The sequence below is a fragment of the Sminthopsis crassicaudata genome, chromosome 1, assembly GCF_048593235.1.
Source record: "Sminthopsis crassicaudata isolate SCR6 chromosome 1, ASM4859323v1, whole genome shotgun sequence".
Taxonomy (NCBI): Eukaryota; Metazoa; Chordata; class Mammalia; order Dasyuromorphia; family Dasyuridae; genus Sminthopsis; species Sminthopsis crassicaudata.
In genome coordinates this window covers 7,065,903-7,089,631 of record NC_133617.1, presented here as the reverse complement: position 1 = coordinate 7,089,631, position 23,729 = coordinate 7,065,903, and the positions used below count along the sequence as shown (strand labels likewise).

Genomic DNA, 23,729 nt, shown 5'->3' with positions numbered 1-23,729 from the left:
AGCCGCCATCGAGAGCTTCCTGCCCACAAGGACTTGGGACCAGGCACCGGAGGGCCTGGGGAGCTTCGACCCCTGGGACCCACCAGCTAATCTTGGGGAGAAAGTGGGGCTTCGTAAAGGGAGGCTGGGGGGCATTCCAAGCCTGGGCAAAGGCACAAAAGGCGGGGAACCAGGACCCCAGAATCACTGGGAAGTCCCCGAAGGGGAGATTATGGAACCAGTCCCGACCCAGGCTAGAGGCGCAGTGGGAAGGGCCTTGTAGGCAGCTGTTTTTCCCCTGTAAGTGGGAGGCACTGGGGCGGGGGTTGGGGGGCTGGGGGGTAGGGTAGGGGGCGCCGTGACCAGACTGCTTTGGAAGATACTTCTGGCAGCCCGGGGTTGGTGGGTGGAAAGGAGTGAGGGGGAGTGTGATGGGAAGATTCCTGAGCCGGGGCAGGGGCTGCAGGGGAAGGGGGGCTGGAGAAGAGATGAACGATGAAAAAGCATTTATTCCGGGATCACTCTGGGGCCCGTTCCTGCCTTGTCCAAGCTCACATTCTAAGGGGAAGGCAAGGACGCGCGCGGAAGGTCCCGGGTCCGCGGGGTATGGCAGCAGGGCAGACTTTGGCCACGAGCCTTTCTTAGCATCATCTTCACTGACAAAATACCCATTTCTGCCACCAACCCATTTGTTCCAAGGACTTTGATGGCAGGACCTTTTCAGTAGCTGCTGGTGGGGAAGGGGCCCCAGAAGTGCTTGCTGGGCTCTAGCTCCAGACAGAGGGCAAGGCCGGTGATCTGAGGGGAGAGGAAGGCAGGGTTCCCAGGCTCCTCAGTGTACCCGCCTGTGGGCAATCTGCCCCTGGGGCTGACGCCGAGACGCTCCCCAAGAGCCGCATCCCCAGCGGTGGCTATCCATCCCGGGGCACAGCTCTTCCTGGGGCTCCTGGGTGCAGGGGCCTGGGCCGGCCTGCCCGCATGCCGCTCTGCCGTGCCTCCGAAGGCCTGAAGTCTGGGGCATTGTGCCGGCAGAACAGGAAGACTAAGTTTAAGGAGAAGGCAGCAAGGATTCAAGCCTTAAGTGGGGTTTGACAGGCAGGTTTGGGGGGTCAGGCCTGGTCTAGACACCTGGGAAACCTATGGGACACTCGAGCAGAGGGATCTTAGCAAGCGGCACTCAATATGGACAGATGACCCAAGGATCCCTGGGAGCTCATGGAGGAGACGACTACTGGAGGGAGGGGGACAGATTGGGGGGCCCTGCTCCCTGAGTGGGCTCTGAGTGCTGAGTCAACAAAGGGGCAACCAGACCAGGGGAGCTGGGGAAGGTGGCCACACAGACCCAGGTGGGAGCCAGTGTGCAGGAGTGGGGGGTGGGAGCAAAGCCATGAGGGAAAGAACCTCTCCTGAAAGGGGGACGGTCACCCAAGGCTTGAAGAACGGAGGCAGTGAGTGGGGATGGCCGCTTTTCAGGAGTGACCGCGCTTGAGTAGCAGGAGGGCCAGGTGAAAGATGGAGGAAGTTAAGAATGGTGGCAGGGGAAGACCCTGGACTCAAGCAGAGGGATGAGTCTTGGGAGAGGAGCATGGCAAGGTCCAATGACCAGACATCAGGACGGCCAGTGCCGGCCCGGGATGTGGTGAATGACCTCGGCCTCTGTGGTGTCCGAGCGCTCCACAGAGCCCGCTTCAACCATCTCTGGGCCCCCGAGACGTGCTGATCCCACCTGCAGGACATGGGCTCCCCAATGGGCTGGAGGCCCATCCATTACCACTTGATTTAGCCACCCGCCAGGACGGTTTTTGGGGATGTGGCCATCCTGCAAACGCCACAGGTGAGAGCTGAGTGCCCTCCCCCCAGAGACGGCACCCCAGGCTCCCCTGATGGTGAGACCCTAGAAAAGGGGAGCCCTTTCCTGGGCTTTCCTAACACTGCAAATGCCATGATGCTCACAAGGAACAAGCTTCTGGGGAGTTGAGATCATGAGATTCTCGAGGGCTGGGGCCCCGTTTCTGACTTTCTTTGTATCCCTGGGACTTAGCACATAACCAAATACTTTCTATTTTATGTAGTTAGTGTCCACAATCAGTTTCCCACAGAGAAACCAGAGCTGTGGATGCTGCACAGAAATAACCCACAGCCCAGTGAGATCCGAGGGCTGAGGATGACGTCTGAGTATCACGGACTCTTAAAGCCACGTGGAGATGTTAGGGAAGGGAGTTCCAGTCCCAAGATCCACAAGTGTGAAGGTAGGGGCAGGCGCCAAAGGGGTCTCTGGGGACCTATGAGGGGTCTTGGGTCGCTGGATGTAGGGCGTGAGACGAGGCTGGCAGTGAGGTTTGGGAATAGCTTCAAGGCCAAAGGACTACGAGGATTGTTCCGTAAAAAGGATGAGAAAGTCTCTCAAATTTATAGATAAATGTTGGAGCAGATGTGGGAAAACTGGGACACTGATACATTATTGGTGGAGCTATGAATGGATCCAAACATTCTGGAGAGCCGTTGGGAACTCTGCTCAAAGGGCTATCACACTGTGCATGCCCTTTGACCCAGCACTACTTCTACTATGATTATATCCCAAAGAGATCTTAAAGAGGGAAAGGGCCCCAAGTGTCCAAACATGTTTGTGGCAGCCCTTCATGTCGCGGCAAGAAACTGGAAGATGAATGGATGTCCATTAATTGGAGAATGGCTGAATACATGATGGCATGTGGATGCTATGGGATATTATTTCTATCAGAAATGAGCAGCAGGGTGACTACAGAGAGGCCTGGAGAGACTTACAGGAACTGATGCTGAGTGAAATGAGCAGGACCAGAATCATTGTACACGGCAACAAGAAGATTATATGAGGATCAATTCTGATGATGGGGCTCTTTCCAATTGCCAGGTGATTCAGGCCGGTTTGAATGAGATGAGGTGAGATCTTTCAAGACAGTTGTGAAAATCGAGTAAGGCTTCATCTACTTCAGTGTTTGAGTAGGCCTGAAGGACTCTGAAGTTCGAGTCAAGGGCATAATTGCGGTCCCCTCCCATGATACCATCTCCCTATTTCAGCCAAATATGGGCAACTATGTGCTTATTGGTCAAGTTCAATTTCATGGGCAGATCTCGCGTTTAGAATGTAAGACTCTCAGCCAATGAGGAGGAGGGTCAGTGGTGGGAGGGGGCATTTTGCCTTAGGGATTAAAGGGGCTGTCCTGGCCACAGGAGGCCCTTCTTCTCTTCCATTGTCTGCTCGAAGGGTGGGAGGCCCTTCTCCGGAGAATGTACAATAAACTTTGCTTTTCTCTAGAGTTCTCTCCAGCTTTTTTATTAAATGGTGACTCCTCACCATTTCTGTACCACACAGGTTCCAAAGGTCTTGTGATGGAGAGAGCCCTCTGCACCCAGAGAGGGGCCTGTGGAGACCGAATATGGATCACAACATAGCATTTCTACCTTTTTTATTGTTCTTTGCTTGCATTTTGTTTTCTTCATGTTTTCCTTTTTGATCTGATTTTTCTTGTGCAGCAAGAGAATTATGGAAATACATATAGAAAAATTGCACCTTTTTTTTACCTATATTGGATTTCTTGCCATCCAGGGGAGAAGGAAAGTGGGGAGAAAGGAGGAAGAAAAAAATTTGGAACACAAGGTTTTGCAAGGGTGAATGTTGAAAATTATGCGTATGTTTTAAAAATAGCTTTACTTTTAAAACGTCTCAAATTTAGATCTATGCTTAAGGAAGATTAGACCAGCAGAGTATGAGGCACAGACTGGAAGGAGGCCAGGAAGGAAACAATTCTTCAGCAGAATCCCCCATGAGGGAAGAGTTCTAGGGCATTGGCAGGGACAGGGAGACCCAGGATGTGAAAGATGAAAGAGAGGGGGTGTTTTGATATCCCCAGCACCAAACCCAGTCCCGAACAATTGTTAAACACTCACTAGAGGCTCAGTGGGTCCCCAGGCGTAAACCTGGTAACTGTCCCTAAAGATACAGTGGTTCCATGCCTTGAGTTTTCCTGGCTGCTGCCATCAGCCACTTTGTCCCTTCTCCAGACTCCTGCAAATCATGACTTTTTTTCTTAATCTTTGATCTAAAATAATGAATGAGATTTCCAAAAGAGAGAGTAACTGGAATAGAGGACCAAGGACAGATTCCCGGGCACCAAACTCAAGGGCATGTGAATAACAGCGGGAACCAGGAAGTGACCCAGAGGGAATGGCTCCCAGCGTGGGAGGAGGAAAGTGGGCGAGGAGGGGAAGCCAGAGCATTTAGCTAGAGCCAGGGAGTGGGCAGCCATGTCAAAGGGCACAAGAGGAAAAGGAGCCCCTCCCATCAAAAGCCTATGCACTGAGTGATGAGAATCTCACAAAAGATTCTGCTAAAGGAACTTCAGTAAAAGGTGGAGAAGGAAACCAAGCTTGAAGGAGCTCATTCTGGCTGATCAATCTGAAGGCAGGTGGGACAGAGAGGGGGGGGAGAGAGGGATGGAGACAGACAGACAGACAGACAGACAGACACACACACACACGTGACCTCCATGACCCCTGGAAGAAGACTCTCAGAGAGAGAAGGGCCTCAGATGGGGCAGGCAACTTGGCTTCAGCAAAGACAAAGAACACTTCCTCCTGTCTGTCAGAAGGAAAGGGGATGACGTTTCTGAAGATGGCCGAGGAAGCAAGTGCCCATCGGTAGTGCAGATGATTGGGTAGGCAGGTGTCTAAAGACCTGGGAAAAAAGCACCCAACCAGCTGACGTGGGGCACAAAGCGGGGATTTCTTCACCCCAAAAGCCTGAATTCTCCATGTTTCAGCGGTATCCTGGCTGAAATCTTCACGTTCATCAGCTTTACGAGGCGTTGCCATTCAAAAGGCTTCACTGTGGATTCTCAGATGTTGAATAAGATGCTTGCTCAGGCGGAACGCCTTCCCGCATTCACCACACTCGAATGGCTTCTCTCCCACGTGGATCCTGTGGTGGGAAGTCAGAACCGTTCTCCATCGGAAGGCCTTCCCACAGATGCTGCACTCGTAGGGCTTCTCTCCCGTGTGGATCCTGTGGTGGGAGGTCAGTCCCGTGACCCAGCGGAAGGCCTTCCCACACTCCTTGCACTCGTACGGCTTCTCTCCGGTGTGGATGCTCTGATGCTGAATGAGGTGGGCGCTCAGGCGGAAGGCCTTCCCACACTCGCGGCACTCGTACGGCTTCTCTCCGGTGTGGATCCTTCGATGGGAAGTAAGCTCCGTTCTCCAGCGGAAGGCCTTCCCACACTCATCGCACCGGTAGGGCTTCTCCTCGGTGTGGATCCGCTGGTGCCGAGTGAGCTGCTTGCTCTCCCGGAAGGCCTTCCCGCACTCCCTGCACTCGAAGGGTTTCTCCCCCGTGTGGATCCTCTGATGCCTAGCGAGTCCCGTGCTGCTGCTGAAGCTCTTCCCACATTCGCCACACCCGTAGGGCTTCTCCCCAGTGTGGGCCCTCTGGTGCCCAGAGAGCTGCTTGCTCTCCCGGAAGGCCTTCCCGCACTCATCGCACTCATGCGGCTTCTCCCCCACGTGGATCTTCCGATGTCGGGAGAGCTGCGTGTTCCGACTGAAGTCCTTTCCACACTCAGTGCACGCGTACGGCTTCTCTCCCGGGTGCATTCTCTGGTGCCGGGAAAGCTGCGAGTTGTGGCGGAAAGCCATCCCACATTCACCACATTTAAGGGGCTTCTCTCCAGGATGAGTCCTGTGAGGAGGAGGAATAGATGAGCTGTGGGTCAAAGACAATTAATGATTTCCATTAGGTTTCCTGTTAGTGTGTATTCTATTTTGTTAAATAAGTGGTGAATTATAGTTTCAGGGTTGTAGTGCAATGGAAAAACTGCAGGATCTGGAGCTTGAAGGTCAGGGTTCAAATTCATGGCGACATGGGTTAGTCAATTCATTTCTTGGAGGCTAATTTAAACAGTTTGCAAATTTAGTTGGTCGTGGATATTCCACTTGAAATGTTATTTGTGTGCATAACTGGGCCGCTTGGTGCATAATGGTGAAAGCATGAGGTTTGAAGTCAGGGAGGCCTCTGCTTGTCTCGGTTTCCTTACCTGTAAAATGGGAATAATCATAGCACTTCCTTCTCAGGGTAGTTGTGAGACTCTAATGAGAAACCCCCAATTACTATGAAAATATTCATAATAATGATAAGCAACAACACTCGCTCTTTTACTTTATCAGCATCATCATCTGGCATCTTTACCTAGCTCTGAGAAACCTCTCAAGTTCTTCCTCTGGGCCCCATATTTATGGAGATCCTTTCCCACTGACACCGGTGACCATGGACAAAATACTGATCCTGCCGTATTTATGGAGATCCTTTCCCACTGACACTGGTGAATGTGGACAAAAGGCTGATCTAAGAGAAAAGATTTCACCATATTTATTGGAGATTCCCATCAGCTGCCTTAAACTTGCCTCAACGACTTGTCTTCATTGGTCTTCTGCTTCCCCAACCTGGAGCTGGAGAGAGAATCCCTGCTGCATACTTTCTGAGATGATTCTTCAACTGACATTTCCATGTGGGCAGATTCCTTGGCTCCAAGCATTGCCTCATCACCTGGAAACAATAAGATGGAGAGAAAGATAGATAATTGATAATCCTGTTCCTCTTTTCAAGAGAAAGGGAACTATACTGCCCTTAGTCCTGTATTTTTCCTTTTCTATTAAGGAAATTTTGTAATCTTAGAAAAAATAATGGAAGTTACAGAGAAGGTGCCATTGCTTCACTATAGGGAGTTTCCTCATTGGGAATTCCCATTAAATCACAAGGTTGGTGAAAACAAAATCCTCCCGGTAGCATGGAACTCCCTGAGAGTACACCAGGACTGCATTTCATTTTGTCTTTGGATAGCCGGCATCTAACAAAACTCAGTATGGTTTGGGAAAGCAGAAGATGGAAAACGATTTTGAAAAGATGAGAGCGATTAATTCAAAAGAAATCTAAGAACAACAAATAAACCTCCTGGCATAAAACATATAGTAACCTATTTTTAATAAAAAATAACATGCAAAGTACTCTATTTCAGAAGGGAGGTAAAACAAACACACGTGCACACACATACACACACACGAAACAAAGAGAAAAGAATCATATAAAATGGAGGAACCTAGAATTCCAGTTAAAATAACTCTCATGATTATTCATATGAGCCAGAGGACCTGCACTGGGAATAGTTTTGTTAAGTCTGGATTAATAATAAAAGTTTATTTTTTTCCTGGTAAAATGGCAAAAGAACATGCAAACCCTACAAATGTAATGCTAAATGGAAATGGAAGTCACTCCCCAATAAAAGGGAAAAGAGACAGACTACATTAAAAGGCAAAATGAACTACATCTGATTCAAAATAAAAATTCAGTTCTGGCTTGGCTAACAGGCATCAGAGTAGGCCAGAAGATGGTCATCAGGGGTTCCCAGGGGGCACCACACGGTACAGACTGCCAGGTCTGGAGTCAGGAAAACCCAAGTACAAAGGTGACCTCAGCAAGTGCCTTCACTTCCATTTACCTCAGTGTCCTCATCTGTAAAACGCTTTAGTAGGAATAATAATAATAAGCACGTATGCAGTGCTTACTATGTGCCAGGCAGAAATGCCAACTATTATTACTATTATTCTTAAAATGACAATCGACATTTACCTCGTGCTTTCATTTTCTCACCTTATCCCATTTTTGCCTCACAGAATCCTAAAAGTAAGGCACATTTTATAGAGAGGGAAACTGAGGCTCAGTGACTGGCTTGTGGTCATGTGGTAAATGTCAAAGGACTCACACCCGGGTCTTCTTGATTTCATCCCTGGCCCTGGCTCCATAACTGCCCGTCCCAAAGGCTCTAGCCTCACTATACAAGCCGCTCATCTTCCCCCCTGGGATGCCCCTTGGGCATGGATCCTCAGAGGGCATATCCTGCCCCTGGTTCACCAGGTTGTCTGTGCCTGGGGGACAAGTGAGGGCACAGAGTAGGATGTCAAACTCACTAGTGAGTTTTTTTGTATTTTCGTTTCTGCTGTTGAGCACCACCATTACATTTTCAGGTTGGGATGGTGTGGGCCACATGGGGCTGGCAGACTGGCACACAGGGAAGTGCACTGGGCCGGTGCTAGAAAGACGGAGTGCAAATCCTGCCAGCGGCAGGACTGCCTCCCTCAGCCCTATTGTGGGAACCGCAGCCCCTCCCTTATGGGTCTCTCGGGGGTCACAATACCCATAAATACCCTGGCACCGCCCAGGGATTCTCACTCACCTGCACAGGAGCTCCTGGGGCCAGCTCCCTCCTGCATCCAAGGGGCTTCCCCTCACTCCAGCTGGAAGAGCATGGGGCCTCTGGACGCGCCAGTCCTGCTCATTGAAAAGGGGAAAGTGCTGGGGGAGGGTCCAGGCCCAGCCCCCTCAGCTAGCTGCTCTGGCCTCCGGTCAAGTCCCCAAGGCACCTTCTAGCCGGGTGAACCTGGGCCTGCGCCTGCCTCGGCTTCCTTCACTGTAAAGTGGGGACAGGAGGGCACCCTCTCCAAGGCTGAGATCCAAGCGAATCAGCCATGGAAAGGGTCGTGCACACAGCAGGCGCTCCATAAATGCCCAATGCTATTATTACTGCGGCCCACAAATGGGAGCTAGAGATTGGAAACTGAGGGGTCCTGGCTCTGCTTGGTGCCAGGCCCGGCAAGGAGGGAGCAGAGGGCACCCCCGGGGAGCCCTCAGGCCCCTCCCTTTGTAGCTGCTCTTGAATCTTCATATTTATGTAATTACACCCACAGTTACCCGTATGTGCACACCACACCCCCCCCCCCACAGCTGGGCACGCCCGTGCCCGCGGGCACACGCACACAGCCAGACTGGCCCTGTTGCTCTAGGAGCCCTCTGGCCCACTGGAGGCCTGGGGAAGCCCCCCGGGAGGGTCCCCGCGGTCTGACCCTGCGCTGGGCACTCCCCTCTCGGGCCCTAACCCCTGGAGAAAGCAACGGCAGAGCCCGGGGCCCAAAGACATCAAGGCTCGCCCCGGAGGTCCCGTCAGCCCTGGCTGAAGCCCTCCGGCCGCCACGTGGGACACACACGTTTTGGAGGTGAGGCACGTGAGAGGAGGCGGGGCTGCATCCCATGCAGGAGAAAGATGGGGAGAATGGAGGGGTCAGAGACGCTCCGCTCTAGAGTGCAAGGGGGGAGACACGCTGGGGGGCGGGGTTCTGTGCCCCATCACACAGAGGCCGAGGTCAAAGATCAGGGACCCGCATTCTCCCGCTCAAACAGGGACAGAGCCCCATAGGGCAGAGGGAAGGAAGCCACGCGCAGGGAGGGGCGAGGGAACAGAGGCGCTGCTGATTGGCTCTCAGGTCGCGCCCCCAGACGCTGGCCAATGGCAACACCCGCTCACTGAGAGGGCGTGGCTCCGACTGGAAAGGCGAAGTGAATCGCGCAGGCGCAGTTTACTCCAAGCTAAAATCCTTCCCCGCCCTGCTCCCCCGAAACCAGGCGCCGGGAGTCCCGCTCTGTCCGCGTACTCAGACTTCGGGCCTGACTCACCCCGGCCAGGACGCAGGGGTCCGACCTGGTGGCGCGGCAGCGGCTGAGGCCTGAGCAGACCCGAGGCGGGCACTAAGCGGGACGAGGATGGTGAAGGCAAAGCGGAAGTGACGACATGGGCCCCCACTTTCCTCCCGCCTCCTCCATTGGAGTTTCCAATCTAAAAAAGAATCTTCGATTTCGTGGACTGGCGTTTCGTTTCCATGGGAACTGCGCTAGGGAGGGAAGCTTTAGCAACTTTGAAAGGAAAAGACTCCTGGGAAATGTAGTTCAGCGGTGGGTGGGCGGTGCGCATGCCCAGCACCTGCTGAACTTTTTCTACTGGAAGAAGTGTCCGAGGAAGCCGGTCGCTGGCTTCGAGGCTATGGTAGCTCGGGGAGGCAGAGCCTGCGCGGGAGGAGGAAATGCAAACGGGCCTCCGAGCACCGACCAGGAAGGGGCAGCGAGCATTTAGGGAGTGCCGCCTGTTTACGGGCACGTGCAAGAGGGGAGGTGCCGGCCAGGACCACGGGGAGGGCCAGCGGGAGGGCGCTGAGCCCTCCCCGGGGGGAGAAGGGCCAAGCGGCCGGCAGCCGCAAACATGAAGTGCATATTGTGTGCCCGGCCGGGCCCAGGCCCGGCTCTTGTAGAGGAGATTAAGGAAAAGTTCGGTGGAATCCAGCCTCGGGCAATATTGGCCGCCGGTGATCTCCCTCCTTCCAAACCAATCAGCGTGAATTGGTTAATCACCTGATGTATGCCTGATATTGCGTGAGGGAAACCAAGCTCCAAGAAAAGTCCCTCCCCGTAGTCAGGCACCATGCACTTATTAAGTGCTTCAGGTATGCCAGGCGCTGGGCCGACGGCTGCAAACTCAAACACAAGAGCAAAGTAATCGCGTCCCTGACCCCCAAGAGGCTACTTTTCAATGAGCCAGGACGAAGCGAAGGGTGGGAGAGAAGGCGCTGTCTTCGGGCTGGGGGGGGGGCTGCAGCCTGGAGAGGGGGGAGAAGCCCCTCCAGGAAACCAAAGACTGCACACAGATGAACGCAACCGGCACCCTGATAGATGGGCCGCCTCAGCAGTTGGGGGGGGCGTGATGTGCCAGGGGCAGACCTCCGCCATGGAAAATCCTTTTGGTGTTGATCTGGAGAGTGGGTTGGCCGAGAAGCCAAATGCGCCGTTATAACAGTCTGTGCCTGAGCCGGGAAGAGCCTGGAGAGAAGGGAAGAGGTCTGAAAGAAGCTGGGAGCACCGGCCAGACCGGGCGTGCATTGGACGGGTGGGCTGAGTGACGGGATGAAGCCTGGCTCTTGTGGAAAGGGGAATTGTTTTAGACAGAATGAGGCTGAGGGGCCTGCGGAGCAGATCAAACTTGCAATGGATCGGGATAGGGGATTGGGACTTGGAAATGAGGCAGGGTCTCTGTGTATTGAAATCCCTGAATGACCACTTTGGCCCTTGGATCAGCCGGTGAGAAAGAAGATAAAAAAGGGCCCAGCACAGAGCCAGGGCTCGAGGACATGGCGCGGAACAAGGCAAGAGAGACTGAGGGTCAAGCAGGTAGCAGAAGCGAGGGAATAGAGAATCCAGGCGCGGCAAAGGCCCAAGGAGAAGAGTGAGAAAAAGGCCATTAGGCCCTGAGGAAGTCTTTGCTGATTTGGAGGAGTTTCATTCAAACAGACATGAGGCTCAGTTACAGAGGGAGAAATCTGTAAAAGCAGAGACAACGGAGAAGATATGTTTTTCAAGGAATGAATATAACTGAGTGGAGGAGAGCTAGGAGGATACTTTGAAGGGACGAAGAGTCGAGGAGACAGCTGTGATTACAGGGAACAGGGAAGGAACTAGTAGGTGGGGAGAGGGGCTCAAACTTGATCATCATAATCAGTGGCAGTTAATTTAATTTTGTAGTGATTTCTATGCATACTTTGTATTTATGTCACTTGTTTTCCCGGTTCTGCTTACTTCCCTCTACATCCGTTCAAGTCTTCTTCCTTTATGATTTCTTTGTATCTATTTTCTTATAATTCAGTAATATGTCATTAATGTACAACCAATGTATGCAATTTGTGTTGGATATCCCAAAATCAACGGGCAACTACTTTGTTTCCAGTAGTTTTGTTTGTTTGTTGGGAAGGGGGTTCTGGTGTCTCAGACACTGCAGTTCTATTTTTGGATAACTGTACATTTTTTTCTGTCCTTTGATCTGTTTTCACCTAGATTTTGGTGGTACATTTGACAGCGATTCTTATTATTCCTGTGGAAAATATGGACAAATGAGGGCTAGATGACATTGGAACTAAATAGTGTCTGATCTCAAAGAATAGCAATAATTCAATGTTTTTAGATCTTCTTTGTTTTGAGGTTTTTCCTCTTTTTTTCTGTCTCTCCCCATCTGATTCCTTCTCCATCTGTTGAGATACAAGCAAACCCTCTCTCCCAAGCAGTTAACCTATATGGTCCCTTCTATTTACCACTTTCTAAATCTCTTCTCATTATCTGGCAATTACATTGGAGCAGTTTGCACTGGACACTGCCCTTCTGTTGGGTTAAAAAAGCCTGTATTCTCCCCGATTGTAATTTCTTTCTCCCATGGGATTGCTTTTTTACTGATTCATCGCATCAGAGTCCTGAACTTCTAAAGACTCTCTGGGTGTAAAGTCAGCTGCCATCATGCCCCGCCTGTCTTTTCTATGGTATCTTGGAGTTGGGCCACGCCTCTCATTTCTCTGGGTCAATCTACATTCTGAGGCCCCTTGGAAGCCTGGGTTGCATTTTGGACATAGAGTTTTAGGTCTTCTCTCACCCTATTTTCTCACTGTATCTATTTGCTTACATTGGGCTCTCAGATGTCCTATTTTTCTACACTGAAAACATCACCGACTCTCTCTAGAAGTCCCTTGCCAAGACGGACCCTGTCTGCCCATGTTCATCATAGTCTGGGTATAATTAACATATGTGCTTGTTGAGGGCGGTAGGTAGCCCCTTTGGTATTCCTTGTTTGATCTACAACTTCCTTTGGGATTTGGACTTTGATACAAGATCTGGTCAAACTAGTCTGGGCTCGTACCCAGCCCCCCACTGGATCCGAGCTGGCTTGGATAAAGCCCGCCAAAAATCTGGCCTTCTAGGAATTAACCTGAGCTCCGCCCATTACTTCTTCAAGCAGATAAAAAGAGCAAAGCTAGAACCATCTTGGGTTCAGAGATTTGAAAGATGCCAGCCAAGATGCTTGCAGCAGGGATTCTCTGTCCCCTAAGGTAAAGGCACTTTCCTACTATGGGGTAAGGAAAGACAATTTGCTTTTGGATTCTGAAGGCTTGGGTGTGAATCCTAACTTTTTTGGACTCTCCTTCCCTCATCCATGTAACGTGCTCTCCCGGCAGTTACAATTACTAGTCTGCCCTAGACCCACCAGAGGACCTTTGACCACTGTCCTCTGCAGTGTAAACTCTACCCGGCTCGCCTCCTCTGAGGCCTTCCAAGGTCCCTGGCCACAATCTCTTGAATCTATAGCTTAATAACCGGTAGTGCTCTCAAGAACAGCCACGTGTAATCTTAAAAGCCTTTATTATACCTACTCACATAATGCCCTGACTGATGCCCTGACTTGTTGGTTCCCTAGTGAACACCTGGTCAGAAGACCCACGTGTTCACTACTAAAACCCTTACCCCTTTTGGCTATCCATCTTGGCTTGGCCACCCAGGCTAGGAAGCCAGGGTGAAGAAGGCCAGGTTAAAGAGAGCGACCGCTGCCTGCAGTGGGCTTACATAGGGCCTGTGAGGTCACACCCACAGCCAATCAGCGAGAGAGTCACCCATTACGAAGCTATCTCAAAATGGACAGGATCCCACCTACAAGGCAGTCCTAATATCCACAGAAATTACTTCCAGGCCTCAATGATGCGCTGTGGCGCAGCCCATTTAAAGGGCCCTTACGCATCCATAAAATGAAAGCAATCTCTAAGGTGCCCTCCAAGTCCATGTAGGGATTTTAAAAATTAACTATTGTTAAACATTAATATCCAACATCAATACAAGTATCTAAACTTGCTAAATAACTATTTTCATTTAATTAACTTATCTGCCTAAAGTATCATAGCCTTTTATTGGTCTTTTGTTATATGTATCAATAATAGCTATAATTTATGTAACATTTTAGGGTTTACAAAAACTCTACACATAATGTCTCATTTGATTTATTAAAAACAAAAACAAAACTCCAGGAAGCAGATCCTGCTATTTTCTCCATTTTACAGTTGGCAAATTTACAAATAGGCAAACTTGAGTTGCTCTGAGCACATGACTATTGTCTTGGGTTAGATTCGAACTCAAACCTTCCTGACTCCAGACCCTGGGCTCTTATCTACTGTATCATCTAGCTGCCATTTTACTAGCAGTTTTATTTCTTTTATATTTTATAAAAGATTTTCTAGATTTCTAACATTTTAAGATTTTTGCTTCTGAAAGAACGTATTTCCTGCAATGAAGTCATTCATTCTATTCATTATGAGGGTTTTTTTGGGGGGGCAGGTGGTGGAGCAAGTTGCATCAAGAAAAATTGTGATTTCTGGGAAGTCTTCCTAAATTCATTATACTCATGAAGTTTCTCATCTGAAAACAGCATTCTCTGATGTTTAAAATGAGAGGTGTGATGGAAAGTTTCTCCTAAATGCAAGGATCATTTTTTCTTCTTCAGTGAATTTTCTGATGTTGAATATGTTTTGAACTCCAATAAAGGTATTCCCATATTCAATATAATATTGTTTTCTCTCTATTATGAATTTTCTGATACTCATTAAGATTTTTGCTGTCTCTGATGGCCTTTTCATAATCACCATGTTGATAGTTTTCTTTTTTCTGAGGCTAAGGAAGTTGGTACTAGAAGAAGGTCTTCCCACTTTCATGATGTTTCTTCACTGTGAATCTCCTGATATGGATTAAATTTTACACTCTGCGAAGACTTCTATAGTCACCACTTTTAAGAAAATTTCCTCTGATATACAGGGTTTAAAAATTCTTTTGGAAAGCTTTTCCATATTGAACACACTGATACATCTTCTATCCAATACTCTGCTCCTCATTTAATTTTTTATTTTCTCAAAAGTTCTGAGTATAACTATTATGTTGATGTTTCTCTCCACTGTGAATTGTGTGCTTTGTTTGGCCTTTCCATTTTCACAGGGTTTTTGTCCAGTAAGAATGTCCTGAGGTAAAGAAAGCATTGATGTCCTCAGATGGACTATCTTCCCCTGAGAATAATTATTTTTTATATATATATATATACATATGAGAGTAAATTGTCTGCCATTATACCATTACACATAACATGGATGGAGAATTAGCTAACTCCTATGGACAGAACTTCTCAATTTAGATCATTTATAAGACGTCTCTCATCTATGACATTTCTGATGTCGAGTACAGTGTGTCTTCACAGTGAAGGCCTTCCCACATTTGAGGCATTCAAAGGGTTTTTCCCCCGTGTGAGTTCTCTGATGCTGAGTCAGATGCGAGCTCTGGCGAAAGGCCTTCCCACACTTTGGGCATTCGTAAGGTTTGGCTCCAGTGTGAACTCTCTGGTGTCGAATGAGAGAGGAGCTCTCGAGGAAAGTTTTCCCGCACTCTGGGCACTTGTGGGGCTTTTCTCCTGTGTGAATTCTCTGGTGCCGAGTAAGCTGGGTTCTCAGACGGAAAGCCTTTTCACATTTGCTGCATGCATAAGGGCTCTCTCCACTGTGAATTCTCTGATGCACAGTAAGTTGTTTGTTCTCATTGAAGGTCTTCCCACATTCACTGCATTCATACGGTCTCTCTCCAGTGTGAATTCTCTGATGCACAGTAAGTTGAGCGCTTCGGCCAAAGGTTTTCTGACATTTATTGCATTTGTAGGGTTTTTCTTCACTATGAATTATCTCATGCTGAATGAGTTGTTTCCTGAGGCGAAAAGCCTTCCCACATTCAGAACATTCAAAAGGTCTATCGCCAACATGAATTTTCTGATGATGCATAAGATCTGACCTCTGGTGGAAGACCTTTTCATATTTATTACATTTAAAAGATTTATCTATAGATTGAATTCTCTCACATACAGGGAATTTTGAGTTATCACAGGTCTTCCTACTCTTATTCAATTCACAAGGATTCCCTCTAATATGAGTTTTCTGATGTTGTATTTTTAGATTGAATTCCTTGTCCATATATTCAGAAGGTTTTTCTCCTGTATGGACTCTCTGAGATTTAGCAAACTTTTTACTCTCATGGAAGGTTTTCTCATGTTCACTGAATTCATAAAGCTTTTTTCTTTTATGAATTCTTTGATGTCGAACAAGTGCTGGGCTCTCAAGGAAAGTCTTCTCACACTCCTTACGTTTATAACTCTCTTCTCCAATATGAATTTTATGTCGGATAAGGTCAGAGTTCTGGCAGAAGACCTTCCCACATTTATCGCATCCAAAAGGTTTTTCTCCAGTATGAATTCGATGATGCACAATAAATTTAGACTTTCCCAGGAAGGACTTTCCACAGTCATGACATTCATAAAGTTTTCTTCCGACACGGATTTTCTGATGTTGGGCAAGTTGTTTGTACTCTAGAAAGGTCATCCCACAGCTATTACACTGATAATCTTTCTCTGAAGTGCAGACTTTCTGGGCCTGAATAACTCTTTTATTACCTGAAAGAAAGCACAAGGAAGGGGATGATTAATACTGTCTATTCCATTTTTTAGGTACTGCTCACAGGCTTCATAACTTTTCTCCTGCTTGCTTCCTTAGGGGTGAGGGTGGGGGAATATATAGTTTCATTTGTCAGTATATATTATGTGTAATGGTATAACATTTAATACATTTACATTTAAATACATTTAAATGAACTCAAGATTAAATTATTTACATTTATTTATTTATTTATTAGATTATTTCCAAGGGCAGTATTAAAGGGATGAATGTTTGATTTATGAACAAATCCTTACTGTAGCATATAAGTGACTGGCATTTGAATGAACTAAGGAAATGAAAAAAAAAACATTTACAAAGAATTAATGACTAATAACTTGCAAATATATCCCTTTTATTGGGGAGAGGGGAGAAGATAGGAAGGAAAAAAGGGAAGAAGGAAAGAAGGAAAAGAAAGAAGGGGATACAGAGGAAAGAAGAAAAGAAGTTAAGAAGGGAGGAAGGATGGAAGGAAAGAAAAAGACTAAACAGAAAGAATAAAGAGAATGGATATGGAATATGTGGGTAGGAAGGAGAGATAGAGTCATCAGAGGAACAGACTAAAGAAAGATGAGAATAAAGGGAAATATCAGAAAGTGAAAAGTGATGAAGACAGACTGGAAGTAGACTCTTAAGTACTAATGGACTCACAAACGTAGTAGGATGGCCTCCTCAGCAAAGGCCACCTTTTGTTTCTTCCCCTTTTATTGTCCGGTACAAAGCCACTGGATTCATTTCCCTACAGTCTCAGTGACATCATAATAGGACTTGTTTAATTGTTATTTTTATGGTTTCCTCTCCTGCAGGACAAATGCAAACTTTTTGAGGCAAAAAACTGAAAGCGTCCATTATCTGGCTTCTCCTAGGTGATCACTCCTTATTGTCAACTCCAAAGGAGAGGAAGGGCCTTAAAGGTGCCAAAATCAATTTCTAGCTGGACCCCAAGGCCTTCCATAAGTGCTACAAGAAAGGGTCACCCCGCCTGGTCCCCAATCCTGTGCCATGTCTTTTCTGGAAACCTATGGTCATATTAACTTTCCTGGCTATCATATCCTTCCTTTTAATTACTTTTAACTTAAAGTTTGCTAAGTACCCGCATCTTTCTTTGAAGAAAAAGGGTCATGTAGTTCTGTGACCATCTTCTATTGAGGGTTTGATGTTTGATGTAATCAATTATCTGAGCCCTGTGGCCTGTCAGATTCTTCTTGGATCCTGACTTTCTCACCCCATAGATCTGCTCTTCCTTCTAGATCTGAGAACCTTCCACTGGGGCAGATTTATTGCAATTATGGAGTATTGGGAAGTTCTTCTCCATTCAACAAATAGAAGAAATTCTAAGAGACAAAGATTAATTAGATTATAGCAAACTGAAAAATTGATGACAAAAAGCAAGGTATCCAGAATAAAAAAGAGACATAAGGAAAACATTGTTGCCTTAAAAGTAGCTGCTAAAAATTTGGTTTTCAGATTTCATGGTAATTGAATCAAATTTTAAGAGATCAAATTCCAAAACCTAAATGGTCAAAACAGGTATAAGTTGTCAATAACCATCTGAAACATTATTCAAACACTCTAATAATCAGAAAGGTAGAATAAAAAATTCTGAGTTCCCACAATAATGAGATGAATAAAGACAGTTAAAAATATAAAACACTGGTAAAGCTGTAGAAGAATAAGCATAGTCAATTATACTGAAGGCAGCAATGTGAATGGCCATCTTTTAGAAATGCAACATGACACTATATGGTCGCTGCTTCTATATGACCACAATTCATCTCCTACATGTCCCCAAACTATTATCAAAGAAAACCTAGACCTCTCTCTTTCTCAAAAAGAAAGCAGTCACAGCCAAGGAAAAGGAGGCCACGAAACCCGAGTCTCATAGTGGACTATAACTGACCACGTCTGGTCAGGAGAACTCAGCACTCGGCTTTCCCGAAGATCACAGGGGCCCAGCAGTGGAAGAGATGGAGGGAAGGGAAGTGATTTGGGTTGAAGAGAGGAGGACCAAGAAGACTCTCTCTCTCTCTCTCTCTCTCTCTCTCTCTCTCTCTCTCTCTATATATATATATATATATATACATATATATATATATATATATATACATATTTTTTTTTTTTTTTTTGCTGAGCAATTGGGGTTAAGTGACTTGCCCAGGGTCACACAGCTAGAGAGTATTAAGTGTCTGAGGCCAGATTTGAACTCGGGTCCTCCTGACTTCAGGGCTAGTGCCCTATCCACAGTGCCATCTAGCTAGCCCACAATATTTTTTTAAAGCAACAGCAGTGACATTTTCTTCAAAATACCCAGAAAATATTAGGAGATGCAGAAGCAAAAAGGGCATTTACAAACTGTTAAATGGTAAAAGAATTATTAAAAAAGAATGAGCTGATGCAGATGAGGATGGCTTCTAAGGATCAGGCCACATTGAGGCAGCGGCGAGGAGCAACTCCGAGGGCCGTGACTGAGGAACTACTTTTTGGGGAAGGTCACACGAGCTGACAGCCGCCATCAGCACTGAAGGAAGGGGCCTTGGGGCTCACTGGGGCTCTGCCTTTGGTCTCACGGTTTACAAATGGCGGACAGAGTTGCCTTGTCTTTGTGAACTCACCTGGAGAGTCGCTCTTTTGGCGATTTCCGAGTGTCCAAATGGCTTCCCCTCGTGCCAGCCGGGTGATCACGTCTGGGTCAGAGGCTGCAAATCCTGCTCATTGAAAATGGAAAAATGCTGGAAACAGAAAGCCACATCGGTTCACCACACAGCATTTTCACTCTTTTTGCTGTTTGCATTTTATTTTGCTTCTCTTTTTTTCTTGTGCGGCCCAATAATTGTATAAACATGTAGGCATATATAGGATTTAACATATATTCTACTATGTTTAACATGTATTGGACTACTTGCCATCTAGGGGAGAGTGTGTGTGGGGGGAATTGGAACACAAGGTTTTGCAAGGGCTAGTGTTGAATTGTCCATGCATATGTTTTGAAAAATAAAAAGCTTTAATTAAAAAAAAAAAAAAGCCACATCAGAATTCCCTCCTCGAATGAAGACAGCCCTTCCTCCTCTAGGCAGAAGGGGGCTATGTACTGTCTGATGTTGTTACATGGCCTGGCCTTATTTAAACCTGTTACTTATAGGAATTCAATGGAGCTGGGATTCAGGGGGAAGTATTTTGGGAAGAGATGATAGCATTTTTAATTTGTTTTTTTCTTTTTCTATTAACTTTTATTTTCTTAAAACTTATTTTAAATAACTGATTAAACAAATTAATATACATTATTAATATATAATATTTTAATGCTACATTTATTAAATAATTTATTTTTAAAATAAGCTTTTTATTTTCAAAACATATGCAAAGATAGTTTTCAACATTCATCTTTGCAAAACCTTGTGTTCCAAATTTTTCTCTCTCCCTTCTCCCACCCCTTCCCTAGAAGCAAGTAATCCAATATATGTTAAACTTGTTCAATTTTTCTATACATATTTCCACATTTATCATGTCGCACAAGAAAAATCTGATCAAAAAGGAAAAAAAAGTGAGAAAGAGAAAAACAAGCAAGCAACCCACAAGAAAGGGTGAAAACTCTATGCTACGATCCAAGCTGCATCCCCACAGGCCCCTCTGGAGGCAGACAGCGCTCTCCAGGGGAGAGCATTTTTGGAAAACCACTTGTAAAAAGGTAAGAAAAGAAGTCACTCGTACCCCATTTGTCTGGGGAGGAAAGACCGGAGGATGCTCTGGACCTCCCAAAGACACTCTATCGTCTCACTGGGAGACACGAAGGAACGGGCTCAGAAATCGAATCTCTTTGCTAAACTCTTCCCTTGCTAAGACAAGGGGGAACTTCTATGGGTGACATCAGCTCTGGGAGCCCCATTAAGGTAGAATCCTGCACCTGCAGGGCCAGGGCGTGAGGGGGGCACACTCTCACGGACAAGTCAGATGCCCAGTTTTCAGGGGTACCAAGCAAAACTCGTTCCCTTAAGAGCCAATCCAACCTCCTGGTCCAAAAAAGATGAGGCTTCTCTCCAAGCTGGCGATTCCTGCCCCCCAGTTCTCACTGAGGAGGAGGCTGGGGGGCAGCCCCCTTACCCAGGGAGACCACGTTCCCATAGTTCTCCAGCATCACATCCCTGTACAGCTCTTTCTGGGACGGATTTAAGCCTCGCCACTCCTCCGCCGTGAATTCCACAGCCACATCGGCAAAGGTGACCGGCTCCTGAAACGGCGGAAATCTGCATTTACCCGGAATCTCCCCATCTTCACATCTGGAAAGGGGGGAGTTGGCAAGGAGGAGGGGCGGGAATGGAAAAGCATAAACACCGCGCTAACGTGCATTGGGGATGAGAAAAAAGCAAGACAGTCAGCCCTGCCCCCTCTGTCCCACTTCAGGGGAATCGGGAACCTCGCTGAGGCAGCAGGGAGCACAGCAGGGGGCCTGAAGTCAGCAAGAACGGAGTTCAAATCCAGCCTCAGACGCCTCCCAGCTGTTGACTCTGGAAAGGCTTTCCACCCTTGCTGACCTCAGTTTCCCCGGCTGTAAAGTGAGACTAAGGGCACTGACTCCCAGAGGGCCTTCGAGGCCCCAATATGAGCCCATCTGTAAGGAGCCCTCTGCCAGGCGTGCCCCTAGGTATTATGAGCCTAGGACACTGTAGGCACTCGGCAGGGTCAAGCACACAGTAAGCACTTGATAAATGCCTTCAGGCTCATCCAGGGCCTTTCCCCCAGGGCCGGGGCTTGGCACCAAGGGAAGGTGCTGGGCGCGGAGTCTCGGGTCTGGGCCTGAGGCTGAGAGCGGGTGCAGCGCGGAGGAGCCGAGGAATTCTAGAACCCCAAAGCCACCCACCCCAGAGGCCCCCCGGGTCTGCTCCCTACTGTTTGGGGACCCAGGCCCTGCCCTCCCCACCTCACCCTCTGAGACCAGGACAAGCAGCAGTGAGCAGATAAGTAAAATCCTCCCTAGGCTGGAGCAGGGGCTGCAGCAGAGGAACCTGGGATGGGGGGGGGGGGCACTTACCCTCACTGGCCTGGGGCAGTGCCAAGGGGGCCTCTCCCTGGCCTTGGGCCCTGCTCTTCCCATCCCCCAGGCGGGGGCGGAGGGGTCCTGGGAAGTGGAGCTGAGGAGAAGGGACCCTGAGAGGCAGCAGCAGCAGCGACCCCAGCCCCCCAAAGCCCTTGGGGCCTCCCTGCTCATGCCCAAGGGGAGCGAACAAGGGGCAGGTGAATCCCACAAGCCCTGAGGGAGGACGAGGGGGAGGGGCGGGCCCTCTGGGAGCCGCCAGTGTCCTGGGGGAGACAGGAATGGGCCGAGTGCTTGGAGAGAAAAGGAAGGAGAGCACCCGAGATGGGGCGCCTCGGGCCCACCCCCAAGGAAGGGCTTGGGGAGAAAGAGCAGCCCCAGGCCCCTCGGGCAGAGGAGGGGGACGGACGGAGCGCTGGCCTCTCCCCTCCTCCCGGTCTGAGTCTGCCCCATGCAGGAGTCTCTGGAAGGGCCGCCCCTCGCTGCCTTCCGCCGGACCGCTCGGTGCTTTTGGGGGGGGAGCACGGCGTCTGCTCCGGGGCGCGCAGGACCCCCCCCATCCCCCCCCCCCACACACACACACGGCGCAAGCCCAGCCGATTCCTGCTCCGCCCACCTCCCTGGAGGCCGCTGAGCCCCTGGCTCTGCCCTCGGGAGCGCTCCCGGGCGTCTGGCCCGATGGCCAAGCGCGCGTCCGGACGAGGACTGCGCGGCCCCTCTCTGCTGCAGCCCACGCGGGTGCGGCCCGCGGGCGCTTCATGAACGCCTGTCGCTGCTGCTCCTTTGGGTCAAACGGGGCCAAGCGGCTGCCGCTGAGGATGCCCGCTGTGCCTGCACACGTCCTCGTGTGTTGCATTTGATTGATACCCGATCATATGTAACATGAATTGGACGGCCTGCCATGGGGGGAGGGGGAATTGGAACAAAAGTTTGGCAATTGTCATGTTGTAAAATTACCCACGAATATCTCTGATAAATAAAAACTACTAAAAGAAGAAAAATGCCCGCTGCGCCCTCACTGCGGAAAGTGGTGCATGGGAGAGCGCGGCTCCGTGTACCGCCATCCCCTCCCGACGGCTTCACCCCCCAGCTGCGGGGAGGGGGGGGGGGGGGGAAGGCCGGTGCCCCATCCCGAGGGCGGGGCGCGCCGGAGCGGACCGATTGGCTCGAGGCTGTGCCGCTCCTCCAAGTCTGACCAATGGACGCAGAGGAGCACTGCGCACGCGCCGGGCACTCCGCCCAGCGCCTAAACTTTCCTCTCGTTCCCGGGAAGTTCCCACATCCTTTTCCCAGGCTGCTGCCCACCTTCGCCGGCTCCTCCCTCCCACCCCGACGCCCGCCTCCCTCCCACTCACCCGGACCTGGGGTGCCGGAGCGCGCCTCTGCCTGCCGGGAGCTGAGGCAGGCGAGGCAGGGGGCCGGCCACGTGGAAAAAAGGCCGCCGGACCGACCAGACGTGGCATAGAAGGAAGTATCCGTGGACGGCCAGGCCTTCTGGGAAATGTAGTTCAGGGGCCGGGGCGCGGATGCGAATCACTCCCAGGCTTTGCCCCTCGGTGGCGCAGGCGTTGTGCGCATGCTCACCACCCCCCACCCCACCCCACCTCCGGGTTCTGCAGCCTTGTTCCCAGGCTCGGTTTCTTGGCGGAGGGAGCCGTCTCCTGCCCCAGCATCCCGGGCGGGATGAGTGGCAGCTTTGGGGACGTCACCTCTGGCCCTGACTCGAGCCCTCCTGCCGGCAGATCCTGTCTCCTCGCCTGCCTCCCCCTCCAGACCCGCCCTCTGACCTTAGTAGGAGCCCCACGTGGCTCCGTCCCGGAACCTCTGCTTCAGTGGGGGCGTCATGGCTTCCCGGGGACTTCGAGACCTTTCCATGTCCAACCGCCTTCCAGACGTCTCTGGGGTCCTACGGGAAGCTGCGCCCCTCTTTCCCCTAACGCAGCCCCTCACTTTCCTGTTACAAGTCCCGTGGCTTGGGCTGGTCCGCACTGCTGCGAGAAGGGCGAAGGCCGGGGTTTCAGGCCGCCCCGGCAGTGCTTCCGCGTCCCTGCTCCCGTCCCAGCGGCTCCCATGTAGAAGTCCTCCTGACTCCTCACCCCAGACCAACGTGGCTGGTCATTTCCCCTGCAGCATCTCCTCTGTGCCCCCTTCTCGGACGCCGCCTCCAGCCCGCTGGGGACGCATGGCTGCCCGCCCCAGCCTCGCATTCCAGTCCGTGCCCCAGCCACCAACGGACCTCCCCCGTCCCCACCGTAAACTCCGGAGACGGTAACGTGGAACAGGCCCACCGGGACCAGGGCCTCCTGCCTCTCTCCGTCTCTTACCCTTAGGCTCCTCCTCGAAGGCAGAAATGCCGGTCTCCGGGCGGTCCCAAACGGGAGCCTCGTGTCCAGACGTTGCCCGGCGGTGATCCGGGCCCCAGGTGCTCTGGTCTCCAGACGTTCCCCGGCGGTGATCCGGGCCCCAGGTGCTCTGGTCTCCAGACGTT

The 23,729-nt window shown here is 49.8% G+C and overlaps 1 protein-coding gene and 2 long non-coding RNA genes across 3 annotated transcripts in view; all 3 read right to left on the bottom strand.

Moving 5' to 3' along the window:
* Positions 1-1,948: 1,948 nt before the first annotated feature.
* Positions 1,949-23,729, bottom strand: part of LOC141551855 (uncharacterized) — a 38,130-nt gene continuing 16,349 nt past the window's right edge. The window contains exons 7-9 of the mRNA XM_074284130.1: positions 15,931-16,014; positions 14,898-15,531; positions 1,949-5,684 (exon numbers count right to left, since the gene is read on the bottom strand). Coding sequence (XP_074140231.1) covers positions 4,831-5,684; positions 14,898-15,531; positions 15,931-16,014 — 1,572 coding nt within the window. The 3' untranslated portion in view covers positions 1,949-4,830. The remainder of the gene's footprint in view (positions 5,685-14,897; positions 15,532-15,930; positions 16,015-23,729) is intronic.
* On the bottom strand, positions 6,163-9,610 carry LOC141552958 (uncharacterized). Its single transcript, XR_012485258.1, has 3 exons — positions 9,515-9,610; positions 8,241-8,335; positions 6,163-6,556 (listed from the first exon to the last, which is right to left on the bottom strand). It is a non-coding gene; the product is annotated as an uncharacterized LOC141552958 (long non-coding RNA).
* Positions 18,823-21,035, bottom strand: LOC141553033 (uncharacterized). Its single transcript, XR_012485267.1, has 2 exons — positions 20,311-21,035; positions 18,823-18,941 (listed from the first exon to the last, which is right to left on the bottom strand). It is a non-coding gene; the product is annotated as an uncharacterized LOC141553033 (long non-coding RNA).